Source organism: Mercenaria mercenaria, chromosome 13 (genome assembly GCF_021730395.1).
Source record: "Mercenaria mercenaria strain notata chromosome 13, MADL_Memer_1, whole genome shotgun sequence".
Lineage (NCBI taxonomy): Eukaryota > Metazoa > Mollusca > Bivalvia > Venerida > Veneridae > Mercenaria > Mercenaria mercenaria.
In genome coordinates, this window is record NC_069373.1 from 77546011 (window position 1) to 77561760 (window position 15750).

The following is a 15750-nucleotide window of genomic DNA, read 5'->3' on the forward strand; positions in this document are numbered from 1 at the left end:
GTACGCTATTTACCCGTTGTTATTATTCCTCTGGAGGTTTAAAGCACTATAATTAGAGCTATAATATTTCCAATATTGACATTTTATTTACATACTTTAAACACGTTGTCAACGGGAAAATATGGATTATACCCATTGAAAACAGTACGTAAGATTTTATTCACATAAAAATTATACACATTTAGAGAATGAATATTTTATGAACGTGTAATTTCAATTGCACGTAACTTAATTAGAAACTGCTAGAATTGTCATATTACTTTAATGTTCTATTTTTACTTTATTTTAATGGAAAAAAAATTTCTACGTTACTTCTTGCTAGTACTCTTTCGGTTGAAAATTGCATTGACACTTAGCTCAAGACGTACCTGTCCCCACCCCACCTGTCCCCACCCCACGTCCAACAACCCCGCAGCCAAAGTATATAAGTAGGTTCATTTTATATTTCTGGGTTTCAGAACTGAACTGATAAACATACATTGTATTTGGGTATTTTTTTAAACATCTAAACATGTCTATATGTGAACATTTTCAATTTTGGCAAACTGGTTACAGAAAAATGTTTTTAGTAGGATTCTTAGAATGTATCGTCAACTTAGCACAAAAGTGGCTTAAAAGTGCTTGTTTATGAAAATCCAGTTATCTACTAATTGCGCTGAGCTGATGACATGTATACATTTAGAATATAATATCCCATTTCCATTCTATTTATTTATCATCATCATCATCATCTATCAGCAGCAGCTGCAGCATCAGTAGTACCATCAATTTTACTAATTTTTATGATATTCATTTTTTTCAGATAACAGTAAGCATGGACTGGATGGACGTAGAGTTTACGACAGATCTTGTCAACTCTGCCTATCTCCATTTATGTTTCCTGGACAGGGTAGATAACTTTGAGAAAGTCCTCAAAGGTAAAGCACTCCAGCACGCTTTAAAGCGCTATGAGCAACTATGGCTCCCTCTTGCGTACGAAAACCGGTCCGTGGAGATGGTTGCGCCGGTAGATGTACACTGGTTGTGGTATATACACATGCTTCAGCCTCTGGCTTACAGACGAGACTGTCGTAAAATGCTCAAAACTACACTAGACCACCGCTTTATGGCAGAATCAAGAATCATAACCGGTACGAATAATGCCATTGAAGTTTGGTACGCTACCTACCCAAAAGAAGGATATAATATTATTCGAAATGATGAGTATGTGAGACCTCGTAGAAACAAAGGACAAATCGATCAAGACAAACCATCAAAACTCTCAGCTGACTTGGTGTCTTTGGCCGAAACACACATGCACTTCTGTTATCAAGTGGCATTACCTCATTTCAGGGATAAGAAATATTTAGAAAATGCGGAGAAAAGATATAAGCAGTTCCTGTGCTTGAAGAGGTTAGAACCCGAGGAGTTTTTGACACCCTCCGTTGATATTTTGCTCATGTGGTATACACATATGTGTAATCCGGTCGCTTATGCCAATGACTTGATGCGCATATCCGGAAAGATCTTTGACAATAACGTGAAAGTCAAACCAGCGCTAATCAATGACAGATTTATCATTGCGCGGGAAAAGACAAACGAATTATGGAAAAAGGTGTCTGCCGAAGAACTTGTACAGCCAGGAACCAAACTTCGGTCCAGTGAAAGTAGGAAGGAAATCATGCAGATGACAGAAGAAGATCTTACAGACTGCTGTGTAGTCGTGTACAGAATATACCTTGCTCATGCAGATCTACAAAATGTCCCTCTCACACGAAAGAACCAGAGTCTCAATCTGAAAATTTATCGTCTGCGCCGAGATGGGAGTTTGTGGGAGGAAATATTGTTTCTCCATGGTGACAAACAAATGTGGACCTTCTCAACCTCATTTATTTTCAATACGGTGGAGCACAAAGAACTCAAAGTACTCTTATCTAGAACCGTTAAAATGTGGTGTGTTCGTGATGAGAAGGCGCTTGCTTATGGTAAAATCAATGTCAGAAGTGAGGTTAACAAAATAAAGCCTATGGAACGCTCGGTAACGCTGAATATAGACATGCAAGCAGACGACAGCACAGATGTCATAAAATTAGCGCTTGACGGTGCTGTGGATAATCCGATGCACTTGTTGTGTGATCTTACGTTACAGAAATCAGATTTTGCGATGCAAAAGTTGAGCACAAAGCAGCTACGCAGAGTGTGGGGCCATGAAGGATTTCCAGAAAGTTTCCATAAAGACGAGCATACGTGCTATTCTGCTATACACATGTAGGTTACATTGCTTATAATACACTTATTGAATGCGTTGCCAGTCAATAGCCAAAACTATTGCCCAAGGTCTGAATGTGATATTACATGGCAGTATTTAATTTCCACAGTTTTGACTAATTAACCCAGAAAACATGTGGTCATATAGCTAAAATTATGGACCGGCGATTTATATAAGAAGTTATGTAATAATTCAAAATATCAACTGTATTATTATCATATAGATCTACATTTCAAAATACATATATGATATTTCGTAACATAACTTTTGAAAGTTTATCATTGTTAGTGACTTTCCCTTTCAGATGCAGTAATAGGCTAACTGAGCTTGAGTTTCAGTCTTTTGCTAATTCTAAGATATATTTAAGACACACCATTTTTTATAATCTAACAATAGGACATTTCAAACCTTACTACAAAATGCTCTTGTAGACAAACAAAGATATTCCGTTTTAATTCTTGGAACATCTAATATTATTAAAAATTAATGAAGTAATGTACTTCTTTGCATAATTTTCAGACTGATCAACCATGAAAATGAAGAAAGTTTCCGATGCCGTATAATGCATATACCGGAACTACTTCACTCTGATGTCGAGGTGTTCTTCAAACAGAAGCTTGTTGCCACCTCACAACTGATAGGTTCATCACAGCTACCACATCCATCACAGGTAACCGATTCCATAATTTTAATGTGGTGTCCCTCAGTCCCTATACTGAGTATATTCGGGCAATATCTTTTGTGCTAAAAGCTTTATTTCCGTCATACGGACGTTTTATTTCTGTCACCCGGGCAGTTGTCAACCAAACATATGATTTACATTTTCTTTATCGGTCAGATGCAAAACAACAACAAAACAGACTTTGAATATGTTTGGATATATCTGATTTGCACAGTATCGTTTTGTTCATGGGTGTTACATTGTTTTGTTGTAATCTTGCTCTATCTTTCATTTCCAATCCAGTTAGAAAATAAGGCGGATTTCGATAAAATATATCATTATATTTATTATATTAACAGGTTGAATTACGAGATATCACGATGGCATTCGATCCAGAGTTGGGGGAACGTGCCATGTTAATCCGGAACTATGAAGGTGACTGGGGACTCTGCATAGCTAGATGGAGTCAAGGTAACTACATGTACTACATACCTTTTGTTAAAACAAAGGTCAAGCCCGTGCGAAAGACCACCTCGTCACTACTATAAAACCTACTTATAAAGGCCACTATATTCTCTTCCCGTTTAGCAATAAATAATGTAGATACATTTGTTGAGACCACCTGTCAACAAAAACCACTTTTCCATTTCCCAAAGGTGTCTGTATTACAAATACAGTTGAAGCTCGAGATCATTATCTCGAATTCCAAGGGATCCAGCATTTTACTTCAAGATAACCGAAATTCGATTAAAAATAATATTTTGTGCACGTGTTTCCGGGACGAAAGTTGAAAATGTCTTCAAGATAGCCAGAATTTTTAGAAAAGCGAGTTCGAGACAAATGTACATGATTAATTTATATTGTTGTATTCTAAACATGCTTTTATCTGTGGGTTTCTATGCATTAAAATAAGATATGAATTCAAAACCTATGGTAAGTAAAGAGCTGAAAATGTATAGCATTTTTGAAGGTTTGATGTATGATACATGCATACATATAAAGCGGAACACTGTAGTACGTGTTACGTTTTGTTTAAGCTTGATACAACCAATTAGTTCAGGAGTTCATTATTTTGATAAACTATAATATCATATGCAAATAAATATATGTGGTAAAACAATGTTAATGTTACTTAAAATTGTTTAAAAAATGTCTAAACGTGCTTTCAGAAGATGATGGCGGACTTGAAGTACGGTTTATGAAACTCGCCGGTAAGAACAAGGTTCAGCGTGTGGAGATAAAGAGTGCCGACGTCGAGTTCCATAGCTTCAATGCCAATCTGTACTCTGGTAAATTGATGGTTAACCCCAGTAAGAACACTGTGGCAGAAAACCTAGCAACCTATTGGAGTATATGTGTGTTGTATGTTCTCTGTTCCCCAGGAAACAACGATAGACAACTCCTGCTAATACCAGCAGGTATTACTTTTTCATAAATCTATTCATATAACAAATTAAACATAATTTAAGTAAATGGTTTATTTGTACCTTTGAATTACACAACCTCTGTTTTTAAAACGTAGAAAGCCATTTCAGCATGAACTTTCGAGAACAGGATGTACGATTTAGGCAGCTCCTTCCGATAGTTGGGAATCGAACCTTGGTGGCGTGGTCACCTTAAAAGCCATTAGTACTCATTTATAGCAATCAAATCTGTTCAGCTACATTCGTTCGTTAAGAAACCAGCGTGAAATTATAAGACCAGTATACACTTTTATATTTTAATTCTTATGCCGAACAAGTTTTTATTTTTGTTGCAAATTCATGCATTGCAGCCGAAACAACTTCCGAAGAAAAACATGATGACGAAGAAGAGAGGCAGCCAGTATATGTTGAAGAAAAAAATTGCCAATTTCTCATAGCAGCCGGGCTGACAACGGAAACTCCGAGCAATCAATATATGCGAGCAAAGTACGGATCGCTTACCTATGACCTACTTATTGACGCTCAAGACATTATAGTTGAAGAGCATAAAACGAGTAGAAGATTACTGAAGAAAGAAAGTGTCATATCTGTAACCCAAGAGGAAGAGAACTCACCAAAGAGGAAACGAAAGAAGAGACATTCAAAACTGAAAGAAAACGCCGAAAATACCGAAAGAAAAACAAGAGTATTTGTAGAACCAATTGCTGAAATTAAATCCAATTCAAATAAAGAAAATGTTGAAACAATACAGACATTAAAACCATCAGAGATAAAAACAGAAGAGAAGGTAAATAGTGACGCTGAGTCCAAAAAGAAGGTCTTGTTTGTCAAACCAAAGAAACTGAAATCGAGAAAATCAAGTAAACTAGAGGATATGTTAGTAATGTCTGATGATAGTATTACTAAAGATGAAGTTATGGAAACGAAACTAATAAAAGATGAGAAAGGTAAGAAAATTGTAATTCGAAAAATATCAAGTCATCTTGATGAAGAAATTGCACCGTCAGATGATAGTTTGGATGAAGAAATAAAAGAAAAGAAGGAATTCTTGAAAAGTCTAAATGTTGATAAAAGAGATTCTGACGTAACTGTTAGTGGAGATGAAACAAGGCTGGTAAGGGGAAATGGAATGATTGAAAATACAGGTTTAAATGTTCAACAAGGAGGTGAATCGCTAATCAGAGAAGAAACAACATTAATAAAAGAAATTGTTGAAAAAAGAAAGAGAGAAGCTTCTGAAATGGATAATAAAGATAAGGATAATACAACAGACAGTGGGCTTGATAATAAAGAACACAATACAGTGACCTTTGATCTCTGTGGAGCGGAAGTGAAACCGTCACTTCTTTTAAACACTGAAACGACAGAGAGTGTACAAGACGATACAAGATCTGATACCTCAAGCACAAAAAGAGAAACGAGACAACTCAGAAAACAACGGATAGCAAAGGACAGAGAAAACAAATTTCCTTTGTCTGATGAAGATCCTCAAGAAAATAGCGATACTCAAAGGCGACGGAAAAGAAAGAAATCAAAGCAAAGACTGGATATTCAAGAGACGACGTTAGAAGTATGAATTCGTAAACTTAGATAGTTAAATCTAAAATCAAACAGCAACTTTATTAAATTTTTTACATATTCTTAATCCACAAATTTTATCTATTGAAATTCCTTCTTCTTTGAACTATTTTGTAAGTGCTATATACACACATTCTGGATAAAATGTTTTCAGCTTATGAAGATAATATTTTTGAAACATATTTATACATTTCAGTCTCCACATTGTCTTTCTTACGTTTATAAAATATAATTAAACAAATAAATTAAGTTTGTCATGTATATATAGTCTGAAACACCATTTCAACCAATTTACCTGCAGAAAAGAAAGAACCGTAGTAGTTTTGTTGATAAACAAAGAAGTCTAATTTCTCTAAATATCTTTGAAGTTTCTCCAGTAATTTCCTAATAATTAAGTAAAAGGTCATAATTAAGTAAAAGGTCACTTTTACAGATATTATAGTCATATTTTCTGTCTTTCAAGTGAGATCTTTATTAGTCTCACAAGCTGAAATAAAGATATTCCTTTGAAATGTTAGAAATACAGATCCCATAATAGTTTCTATTAACAAGATGCATATGTATATACAATGTGTATTATATAGAGTTCCAGGACAACTTCAAGTAGACGAAAGGAAATATGTCGGCTACTTTAACGTTTCCAGTCGAATGCCATTTACAGACATCCGCATAAACATATTAACGGAATAACAAATAACCAAAAAGCATATGATATGATTTGTCATCAATGGCAACTGGATTATTTTTTATCATTAACATTGCCAGTTGTACCAATGATTATGTTTGCCGATAGGCTTCGTTGGCAATCATGGGTGCTATTAATAATCCCATCGATAAAAATATTGGCAAAGAATACCAATGGCAAAATTCCGAATGCGTCTGCAGATATGTTCTGTGAAATTCAGTCCAGACTTTTTAACCATCCCCGAATGCTCCCAACAAATCCTACATTAAAATATGTCTATCTAGACAAGTATCTACGTAGGCATTTCTAGTCAACACATTTATCTAAACTGGCATGTATTTCACCAGAAACGTATTTTTTCATTTTAGAGTAAGCGACTCGTAAACCTCATTTCCTGTTTTAGTATCTTTAGCTCTGATAATAAGTTCAGTTCGACCGAAATTGAAAGAAATTTCTGTAGAAGCGCTGTTGAGCAAGATCCCTCTGCGCCCTTCCCCGAATGACACTTCAAATTTTCCGATACATTTGCAATCCTCTTCGTCAGTCAACTTTGTGTCCTTACTTTCACTTGCGAACACATAAATCACCACTTCCTTTTGATTCTGTTCTAGCGGATAGTATTCGTTAGCAGATATCCATTCGTCTATTTTCACTTCCTGTCCTCGGAAAACATGTGGTGCAAAAACTCCACTAACATACGCATTCCCGTCCATTGTAAATTTCTTGTCTTTTGGATATTTGGAGCTGTATGGCATCGTCACTCCTATACCATACGTCATGCGCACAACTCTTGACGTTAGAATATTCTCGTTATGGCCAAACAAAACCGCACCACGAAGAACCGCCATTTCGCAGTGAGTTGGACGCTTGACCAAGATTCCAAGCCTTTCTTGAATAATTGATTTCATTTCGTCATTCATGAAATCGGAAGATGCGAATCCGCCGACAAGAATTGCAGCATGTATTGGTCGTCCAAGTGCCTTCACCTCTTTAGCGACGTGAGTAACATATCCTATAATTTCTTCCAGTGAGCTATTCATCATTTGGCGTAATATTTCCCCTCGGAAAATCAGCTTTCCGAACTCGAACTCAACTTTATCTCGTGTCATCTCGTTCTGCCTAAGGGCTGTAGCTATATCCTTTTCTTGTTCCCGTTCAAATTCCTGTATTATGGTACCGGGGATGAAAATTGGAAACTCGTCACGCGTCCGATTGTGACGTAATTTTGGCAAGAGGTTTCTTTTAGATGTTTCGAAGGACATTCTAAAGTCATAGAATTCAACAGGGAAATCCTGGCAAAATTTTCTCCACACCGAAGCACCGAGGATATCGGACAAAAAGCGGAAGAATTTTTCGTCAACTTTGTTTCCTCCAGCCGGGCCCCCTGCTGCCATATGAATCTGTTTCATGGTTCCATCTTTCTTTACTTGAATAGTAGTTATATCAACAGTGCCGCCTGGAAGAAAAACATTTATAGGTATAGTTAAAAACAGTCAGTCACGGTTACACTGAGGGTAAACTTATTCGTCGCTCTTCTTCATATCAAAAACTGACTACGCTGTTAGAAATCTTTAAAAACGTAATTGTGATATATATTCCCACCATTGAAATCAAAAGGAAGTACAGAAATAACTTTATTGTCTTTTTTAGCTTTTATTCTTTTAACATTGTAACATATCATTTCTTTAACAACTGTTTCTCTGACAGCGCCGCCCAGTGATAGTCGGAAATCGACGGTTGGATGAAAGATGTAGATGTAGATGTATATAAAAGAAAGAACACGAACAAATGCAGAACGAGTTACCTCCCATATCGACAATCATATTTGTTGTGCCGGGACCTGACGGTAATGTCCTATCAAAATCCCGCCTCGGGTCGTCTGGTGGATTAGCCTCGGCAGTTGTACAATAGACGGCAGCTACCTCGGGTTCAAGCGCGATACAAAGGTTTTGTCTCTGAATACCAGCCTGAAAATATAAATGGTGCGACAATTAAAGCAGATTTCGTTTGCTTTAAAAACAGAACTCGGTCTATTGTCCCCTTGATGAGTGACCACCACTTCACTGAGAAAATGGCAGCAGTTATTGAAATGCTTGAAAACAAGTGTATGAACCACGTTGATATGAAACTGACAGTAACTTTTAGCATCTGTTAAGAACCAGATCAAACCCATTTACACTAGAAGTACAAGCATATTTGGCAAACATTGGTTCGCGTTGGTTATTTTACCTACATTTTTATTTTCAAACAAATGCAAGAAAAAAATGAAACAACAGCAACAAAACACACCCTTTGTGCTGCCTTTCTCATTAGCTGTTTCGCACCCTCTGTCCAGATGGCGGGAACTGTAAGGACCCATTTTGTCATCTGCTCTAGATACCGACAGTTTGTTCTTTCGAGGTAAGTCAGTACATGGTTCCTCATCCACTTGATGGATTCCGAGAAAACAAATAGTGCTGGAAGTTCGTTCCCATTCTCGCTGGTAAGCACCATATCCGTCGTAATTTCCTATGTTAGAAACAGAAATATAAAGAATCAAAGAAGTATAAAATACATAGTCTGTTTATTTTATATTACCGATCTGCGGATTGATCTAAATTGTATTTTGTGTACACGTGACATGTATAAATGTTGAGTTCTGCTCAACCCTTGACGGTTGCATGTATTTCCACTACCGTCTATTACTGAACAGACTCTAACAACCGGTTCTGCAACATTTTCAATTTTGTCGTGTTGAGCGACCCGTGGGTTTCCACTTTTTTTATTTTGATACGCATTATTTGTTATTTGTTTTGAAGTAACTCGAGTATAAACTGGAGAAAACATGCATGATACGCTTTTATATAGTATCAGTTGACTAATTTACCAACCTTTCCATATATTTGCATTTTGAAGTTTCTGAAAAAGAACCAGTTGTTTGGCTGATCCCTCGGCCTAAGTTTTATGTACTCTTGCTCTGCTTCGTCACCGAACCAAGAATCAGTTCTCTCGGGGTTGACCAGCAAACACGTTGGTGTTTTATACTGAGTCTTCGCCCTTCCCCATTGCAGATTCTCGTAGATTCTCAACCTGTCCGATTTGAAATCGGCCCTGGTTTGGAAAGCGTATCCAGAGCCTGTGGTGCCGAAGTCTATACCTATAACAAGTTGAGGCTGCAAAAATGTGTGAGAAGTATGTATTATCATAATTTATCTATGCTATTGAAATAAACTAATGTAAGCCTTGGTAACTAACTATACAAATCAGAACAAAATAAAAAGTACAATCGCAGGAGTAATTGCTCAGGATGAAAAATGATCGGAAGTTTTAAACACTTGTTTTATCATAGAGTATATAATATATCAATTTAAAGAGATGTCATACTAATGTTAGTACTTAAACAGTTGAAAAAAAATATATGATGACATTTTTATCCTTGCTCATGCCGCCTCTGAAATGTAAAACTTGACAGGAGTTTCGCCTCATCTGCAGGACCAGTGTTGATGCAGTTGGGTTCCCAAAAAGAAATTTAAACAAGGCAATGCCTCTATCTAGCTTTAAGTTACTTGTAGTAAACTGAAAAACTACAGAACCGGGTGTCTAAAGTTTACAGAGGGAGACACGCGCACATCCTGATTCAGTATCTGCAGGACTTTCTTCGAGAAATATGCAATGAGCTTTATACGCTGTTAACAATCTATGCCGTTTGAAAGGGAAAAAAAGAAACATACATCAACGAACATGTACAGTTATCATTCAGCATGGTACAAAAAATAAGCTAAAATATGGGCATCGTCTTGGAACAACTAATTGTTTAAACTTCTTTTTGGGAACCCAAGTGCACGCTTGACTCCAACTCGCCATGCAAATGTAGCGGAACTGAAATAATTATGACATCTATATACGAAAACAATGACATTGAAATATCCCTGTAACTTTTTTTTCGGTAAATTCTGTAGAGCACAAGATTATAAATGAAATGGTCACGAGTTCCACTCTACCTATACTCCATGAGATTGATGCTATAGTTATACATAAGGTCATTTCACATAGGCCTATATGTCGGCTAGGGCTTTTACATATACGCAGAATTTTGGACCGATTCTCTGAACAAAAAAGCTTGCGGAAAAAACGTGACTTTTTCACCTTTTCGGACCCCAAGATTTTATCAATTCACATGTCTTTTCGGTTCTATTTCAGGGTATAAATGAAATTGCCCTTTGACAGACTGGCCTTACTGTAAAAAAAAATCCCGAATAAATGGCACACATCTTAGCTAAACACGTATGTTAAGAAACGGACACATCTGCCCTTGATGCACTCATCGTTTACATTTAATTCGGATTTCGTCCATATTTCTCAATGTCAATGTTCTGCGTAAAATTCACAACTCAAACTTAATCTAATAAATCATAATGCGTTTTTTTCTCGGTTCGGTTTCGGTTTGGTGTGTATGTGAAATGGCCTTTAGGGAGAACATGTAGATGGACTGTTGAAAAACGTCCAGAGAATACAAACAGTAACTCTACCTATATAAACTTACCTCGATCCCCTTATCGGCGGGGGATGGGCAATTTGTCGCCATTAATTAGATGTCTGTCTGTCTGCTATATTCCAGTAAACTTTTTACCTGTCGGAATCAGGAACTAACTGAAAACGGAAGTACTAAAAAACAAGAACAATGAAATCGAAAATGGAAATAGAAATTCCCCACGATAAACACATTTTACGTAATATTGTAGTTCAAAAACGAAAGTACACTACTGGGGAATTTTAAGATTTTGAACAGATTATGCAAATTTTTCTGCGAGTAGGTAAGTCATTAGTCAAAATAGGTAAGTCATTAGATGTTTTTAATGTATCCTATAATTTATTTTTATTGCTCCCGAACAATTGGAGCGAAATTTAGATAGATACATTGTGAGTCTAATCTATCTTAAGTAGGTTTCACGGATTTGCACAATGACTCAACATGCATATTATGTTCGAGCGTTATAGTCTAAAGCCTGGCTCAAAACCCTTCCAATTATACAAGTTCAGAATTGTTTGAGCTTAATAAAATGACCACGAACCCCGGATAACCTGGTTCAAATCGTGTTAAGTCTGTTAAATTGTGGAATTTGTATTCGGCACATTTGTTTGGTCAATAATGATGCTATATGTGTTTCTTATTGTATATAGCATCACTACTGACCAAACAAATGTGTCGATTGAGAATGGAATTTCGCGGTATTTTCATAGTTTTGGGAAAATGAAGGTTCGCAATTCTGCCTTTCGCCGTTTGATAAATATCATTGTGTTTATATTCAAGGTGAATCCATTGTTGTGAAAAGTTACAGTGTATGCAGAATTGCATTTCAAACAATCATTGCGCTGCTATTTATCTGCTGGACAGAGCTTCAAAATAAAATATACAATTGGACGAACGATAGCCAGAGGTGAGTTTTCAGTTTACAGTGCAAAAACAATGACATTTGACCAGATTTAGTCTATTTTTTACACGTCTTACGTTTCTAGACCATGTTTTAGCACCTTGTGAAAAACGCTACCATCTTGACCAGTTGCCGTATACTATATGTAACATTGTAGTTACTTGTGTCAATGGGTTCAGAAGTATCTAACTGCGATAAAATTCAAACCCTCTAATATTTGTTCATGACTGATTATTTAATGTTAAGTTCAAACAGAAAGTACACTATACTTCTATATTTGTCTTCTCAGCTGGGATTGTTGTTAAGGATCTAGTTACTCCTCATATTTTAACAAAACTAATTCCTAATTTGTTATGGTCCATTTTATTTTTTATTCATATTTCAATGGAATTTTCATACAAAATTGAATCACGCTTTCTCGTTATTATGTAAATACAATGTTTACATAGAACCATGCTGTCCCGTTCACACTTTCTACAGCTCGATTTTTTTTCAGGATGAGCCGACAAATGGGTATGGTAGTAAGCAAATGTCAAGAAAAGGTAATGTGAAACATTTTTTTATTGCCGTAATACTGACCTCATTCGCCATTTATAGTTTACACCAGTACATAAAAATGCAGATGTGCAAATCTAATATGGCTTTGGCAAACGTCGGAAATGTTAAGATGATCACAGCTGCTTTCCGTCCCCTAATTTTCATATTGGTAAAACAAGATACTAGAAGATGAAAGACTTCCACCCACCGAGGAAACTTTCATAGTGTAAAACAAGATAGATGAACGACTACAAGCGGCCGAGGCATTTTCACGAAGACGTATTTATGACTAAATCTAAACCTGTGCATGCATTCCATTTGTATATGAAATAATCACGTTTTGTCTTTATTATGCATCTTTGATTCTTTTAAGAACCAGAAAACAAGAGGGTCATGATGACCCTGGATCGCTCACCTGAGTAATATGAGCTACATGTTTCGAATGTCAAGCTGATGCTAAAATATTAAGAAAGTAGGTTAGTAGGTCACATTCATAGTCACTAAAAGTCAGTTTTAACACCGGTGTACAAAACTGAAAACTACTAGGCAAGGCTACATACTAAATATCAAAGGCCTAGGCCTTGAACTTTCATACAAGAAGAATTTTTAAGTTTTTTTCCTGTACAAGTCTTTTTGTAAACTTGGGACCCCCAGGGCATGGCCTCTTTTCAACCCAAGGGCATAATTTAAACAATTTTGGTAGAGGACCACTAGGCAATGCAACATACAAAATATCAAAAGCATAGGCCTTGTGGTTTCAGAAAAGAAGATTTTTTTAAAAAAAAAATCTATTTTAGTCTATGTAAAACTTGGGACCCCCGGGGTGGTGCCTCTTTTTATGCCAGGCAATAATTTGAACAATCTTGGTAAAGGATCACAAGGCAATACTACATACCAAACATCAAAGGTCTAGGTCTTGTGGTTTCAGACAAGAAGATTTTTAAAGTTGTTTCCTATATATAAGTCTATGTAGAACTTGGGACCTCCTGGGAGGGGCCTCCATTCACCCCAGGGGCATAATTTGAACAATCTTCAGAGAAGACCATTAGATGATGTCACATGTCAAACATCGAGGCTCTACGCCTTGCGGTTTTGGACAAGACGATTTCCTTTCCAGAGTTCTGTGTGGAATTCCATTCTTTGAACAATTTTGAAAGCGGGCCGCCCAAGGATCATTCCTGTGAAGTTTGGTGTAAATCTGCCCCACGGTTTTGAAGAAGAATTTTTAGAAATTGTTGACGGACGCAAGACGCACGTCACACGACGGACGACAGACATCAAGCAGTCACAAAAGCTTACTATGAGCCTTTGGCTCAGGTGACTGAGCTAAAAATGAACCAATCCGCCTGCTTTGCTGAGATTGGAAAGCGAAGATCTACAGGTCGCAAGGTAGAGTTTGATCCCCGTGCGAGGCGTATGTTCGCCGTGACGATTTGATAAAAGCTAATTTTGCCCTTCACCTCTGATTCATGTGGAAAAGTAGGCAGTTACTTGCTGAGAACAGGCAATTACTGGTACAGAAGCCAGGAACACTTGGTTAGGATAATTAACAGCCCGCCTTATATAACGGAAATGCTGTTGAAAAACGGCGCTAAACCCAAAACAAACAAAACCAAACCAATACATGGATCTTGCTTTAGATGAAAATTCGATGTTTTACAGCCGGAAAATATGGAAGATAATGCCAGTAAAGTACTGGTGGGACAGTTAAGAGAGCAGATCACTCTGAATGGGGAACTTCAGGAGGAACTGAACAAGCTGAGGAAGAAAGTTGAGGACCAGAATGAAATGTAAGATGTTCTTTACCAACAAAAAGTAGTGCGTCTAAGCAGGCTATTCTGTGTAATGGTGAAATAGTTGTCGTGCGAATATTCAATTCCAGTATTATATTATTCAGAACGATCAGGACAAGAGTCTTATGTTGAAACAGTAGAAAACTTGCAATTTTCCAACAATATAGTAATAGCATATTTTAATTCAATGTCTAATAGAATTCATAAAAAAATTCCAGGATAGAAAAACAATTTGGAAAAGACATTGAGAGAACTGCCAAGGGCAGATACAACAATACAGGGGAGATAATCCAACCGACCACTTTGTCCATCCAGTGTAGGGAGATTTTCGATGAAGAATGGAGAAATGTTATGAAAAGCCTGTTTCGGGGCAACAAGGAACTGGCGGGGATTAAATTTCTGTCGAAAATTCTCGAGGTACTGCATTTTTTGCATCATTTCACCATCAAAATATTACACATGTAATCTCAAGAATGATTAATAAGTTTTCCTGTTGATTTAAGTATCAAAGTCATTTACATTTTGTATCAGTCTGAAAATAACAAAATTAAAAAATATTTGAACAAATGAAATATTTCAGTAGTATTTCAGTACGAAGAATCTGATACTTGTGTTATTTTGTAACACTTTGTATAAAGAATGAACAAAAAATAATTCTGCAAAATTTACATCCGCTTACTTCAGTAAAGGAAACATTGAAGATTTTTAACAATATTTCATTTTTTTAAATATACATTTCTGAAACAAATGCGAGTTACTATACTCTTGAAATATGACAGAATTATAAAGCTTGGAAATGCATGACACTACTTTTTGTGACCTGTACTTTAGCCTACTTTGGCAGGTACACAGGTCAACTGTAACTACATGTAGTATGATGTACTACACACAACACAAAATGAGCATTATCAAAGCTTTTCTAAAGCTCGACTTATAACTTCTTCTCAGTGACAAGTGTGATAGTAAAGTATAGATTTACTTTTATGTAAAATTGATATTTGTTTTACAGGACTGTCAATCATTTTGCCAGACAAAAGCAAAGAACCAGCTAATGAACTTTGTAAATCCTTACTCGGAAAACGCAGTGCATACCGTGGAGGAAGTAAATTTTTTTTTTACTATTTTTTTTTCTACATAAAAATTTAATAATTCAGCTAAGAAATAAAAATGGATAATATTGCCAAGCAATAAAAGTGCCCTACTGGCAGGGGCTTTTGTCCTTTTGCTGCCTTAGGAATATATTTATATACATGTATTACTGAAAATAAACTGAAGGACCTGAATATTGTCTAAACGACCCACCATATGTTAACCGCTTCTAATGAAAAAAATCTCTCGTACTTGTAATCTATCTTTTGTAACTGATGGATGGACAGACTGAAGAAAGGCCGACAGGCAGAATAAAATTATGTG

General features: G+C 36.3%; 3 protein-coding genes across 5 annotated transcripts in view; 2 read left to right on the top strand and 1 right to left on the bottom strand.

The window, feature by feature from the left end:
• On the top strand, positions 1-6172 carry LOC123529117 (uncharacterized). Of its 2 annotated transcripts, none has more exons than XM_045309330.2 (6): positions 1-144; positions 803-2247; positions 2768-2918; positions 3269-3380; positions 4079-4327; positions 4684-6172. In XM_045309330.2, the coding sequence occupies exons 2-6, from the start codon at positions 815-817 to the stop codon at positions 5907-5909; spliced, it is 3171 nt and encodes a 1056-aa protein (XP_045165265.2). In that variant the 5' UTR covers positions 1-144; positions 803-814; the 3' UTR covers positions 5910-6172. The 2 variants fall into 2 exon arrangements, with proteins under 2 accessions (XP_045165265.2, XP_045165266.2); XM_045309331.2 differs by having other exon boundaries at positions 4082-4327.
• LOC123529118 (heat shock 70 kDa protein 12B-like) lies at positions 5933-11259 on the bottom strand. The gene is made up of 5 exons (XM_045309332.2): positions 11119-11259; positions 9467-9748; positions 8886-9104; positions 8401-8563; positions 5933-8052 (listed from the first exon to the last, which is right to left on the bottom strand). The coding sequence occupies exons 1-5, from the start codon at positions 11158-11160 to the stop codon at positions 6956-6958; spliced, it is 1803 nt and encodes a 600-aa protein (XP_045165267.1). The 5' UTR covers positions 11161-11259; the 3' UTR covers positions 5933-6955.
• The window catches only part of LOC123529120 (uncharacterized), an 8099-nt gene continuing 1983 nt past the window's right edge, over positions 9635-15750 (top strand). Inside the window, exons 1-6 of one of the 2 annotated variants that reach the window (XM_045309334.2) lie at positions 9635-9767; positions 11887-12013; positions 12504-12549; positions 14207-14334; positions 14556-14754; positions 15347-15439. In XM_045309334.2, the coding sequence (XP_045165269.1) occupies positions 12505-12549; positions 14207-14334; positions 14556-14754; positions 15347-15439 (465 nt within the window). In that variant the 5' untranslated portion in view covers positions 9635-9767; positions 11887-12013; position 12504. Of the gene's footprint in view, positions 9768-11251; positions 11390-11886; positions 12014-12503; positions 12550-14206; positions 14335-14555; positions 14755-15346; positions 15440-15750 lie in introns of those variants that run through there. The other variant, XM_053522391.1, reaches the window with a different exon arrangement.

What these genes read in the sequence shown, in the direction of transcription:
- LOC123529118 (XM_045309332.2), bottom strand. Translation starts at nt 11,160, where the DNA reads ATGGCGACAAATTGCCCATCCCCCGCCGATAAGGGGATCGAG. An exon ending in CCGCCGATAAGGGGATCGAG is followed by an intron (nt 9,749 to 11,118) that starts GTAAGTTTATAT and finishes ACATTTTTGCAG; the next exon opens with CCTCAACTTGTTATAGGTAT. An exon ending in TGAGAAAGGCAGCACAAAGG is followed by an intron (nt 8,564 to 8,885) that starts GTGTGTTTTGTT and finishes TTATATTTTCAG; the next exon opens with GCTGGTATTCAGAGACAAAA.
- LOC123529117 (XM_045309330.2), top strand. Translation starts at nt 815, where the DNA reads ATGGACTGGATGGACGTAGAGTTTACGACAGATCTTGTCAACTCTGCC. An exon ending in AGCTACCACATCCATCACAG is followed by an intron (nt 2,919 to 3,268) that starts GTAACCGATTCC and finishes TTATATTAACAG; the next exon opens with GTTGAATTACGAGATATCAC. An exon ending in ACTCCTGCTAATACCAGCAG is followed by an intron (nt 4,328 to 4,683) that starts GTATTACTTTTT and finishes CATGCATTGCAG; the next exon opens with CCGAAACAACTTCCGAAGAA.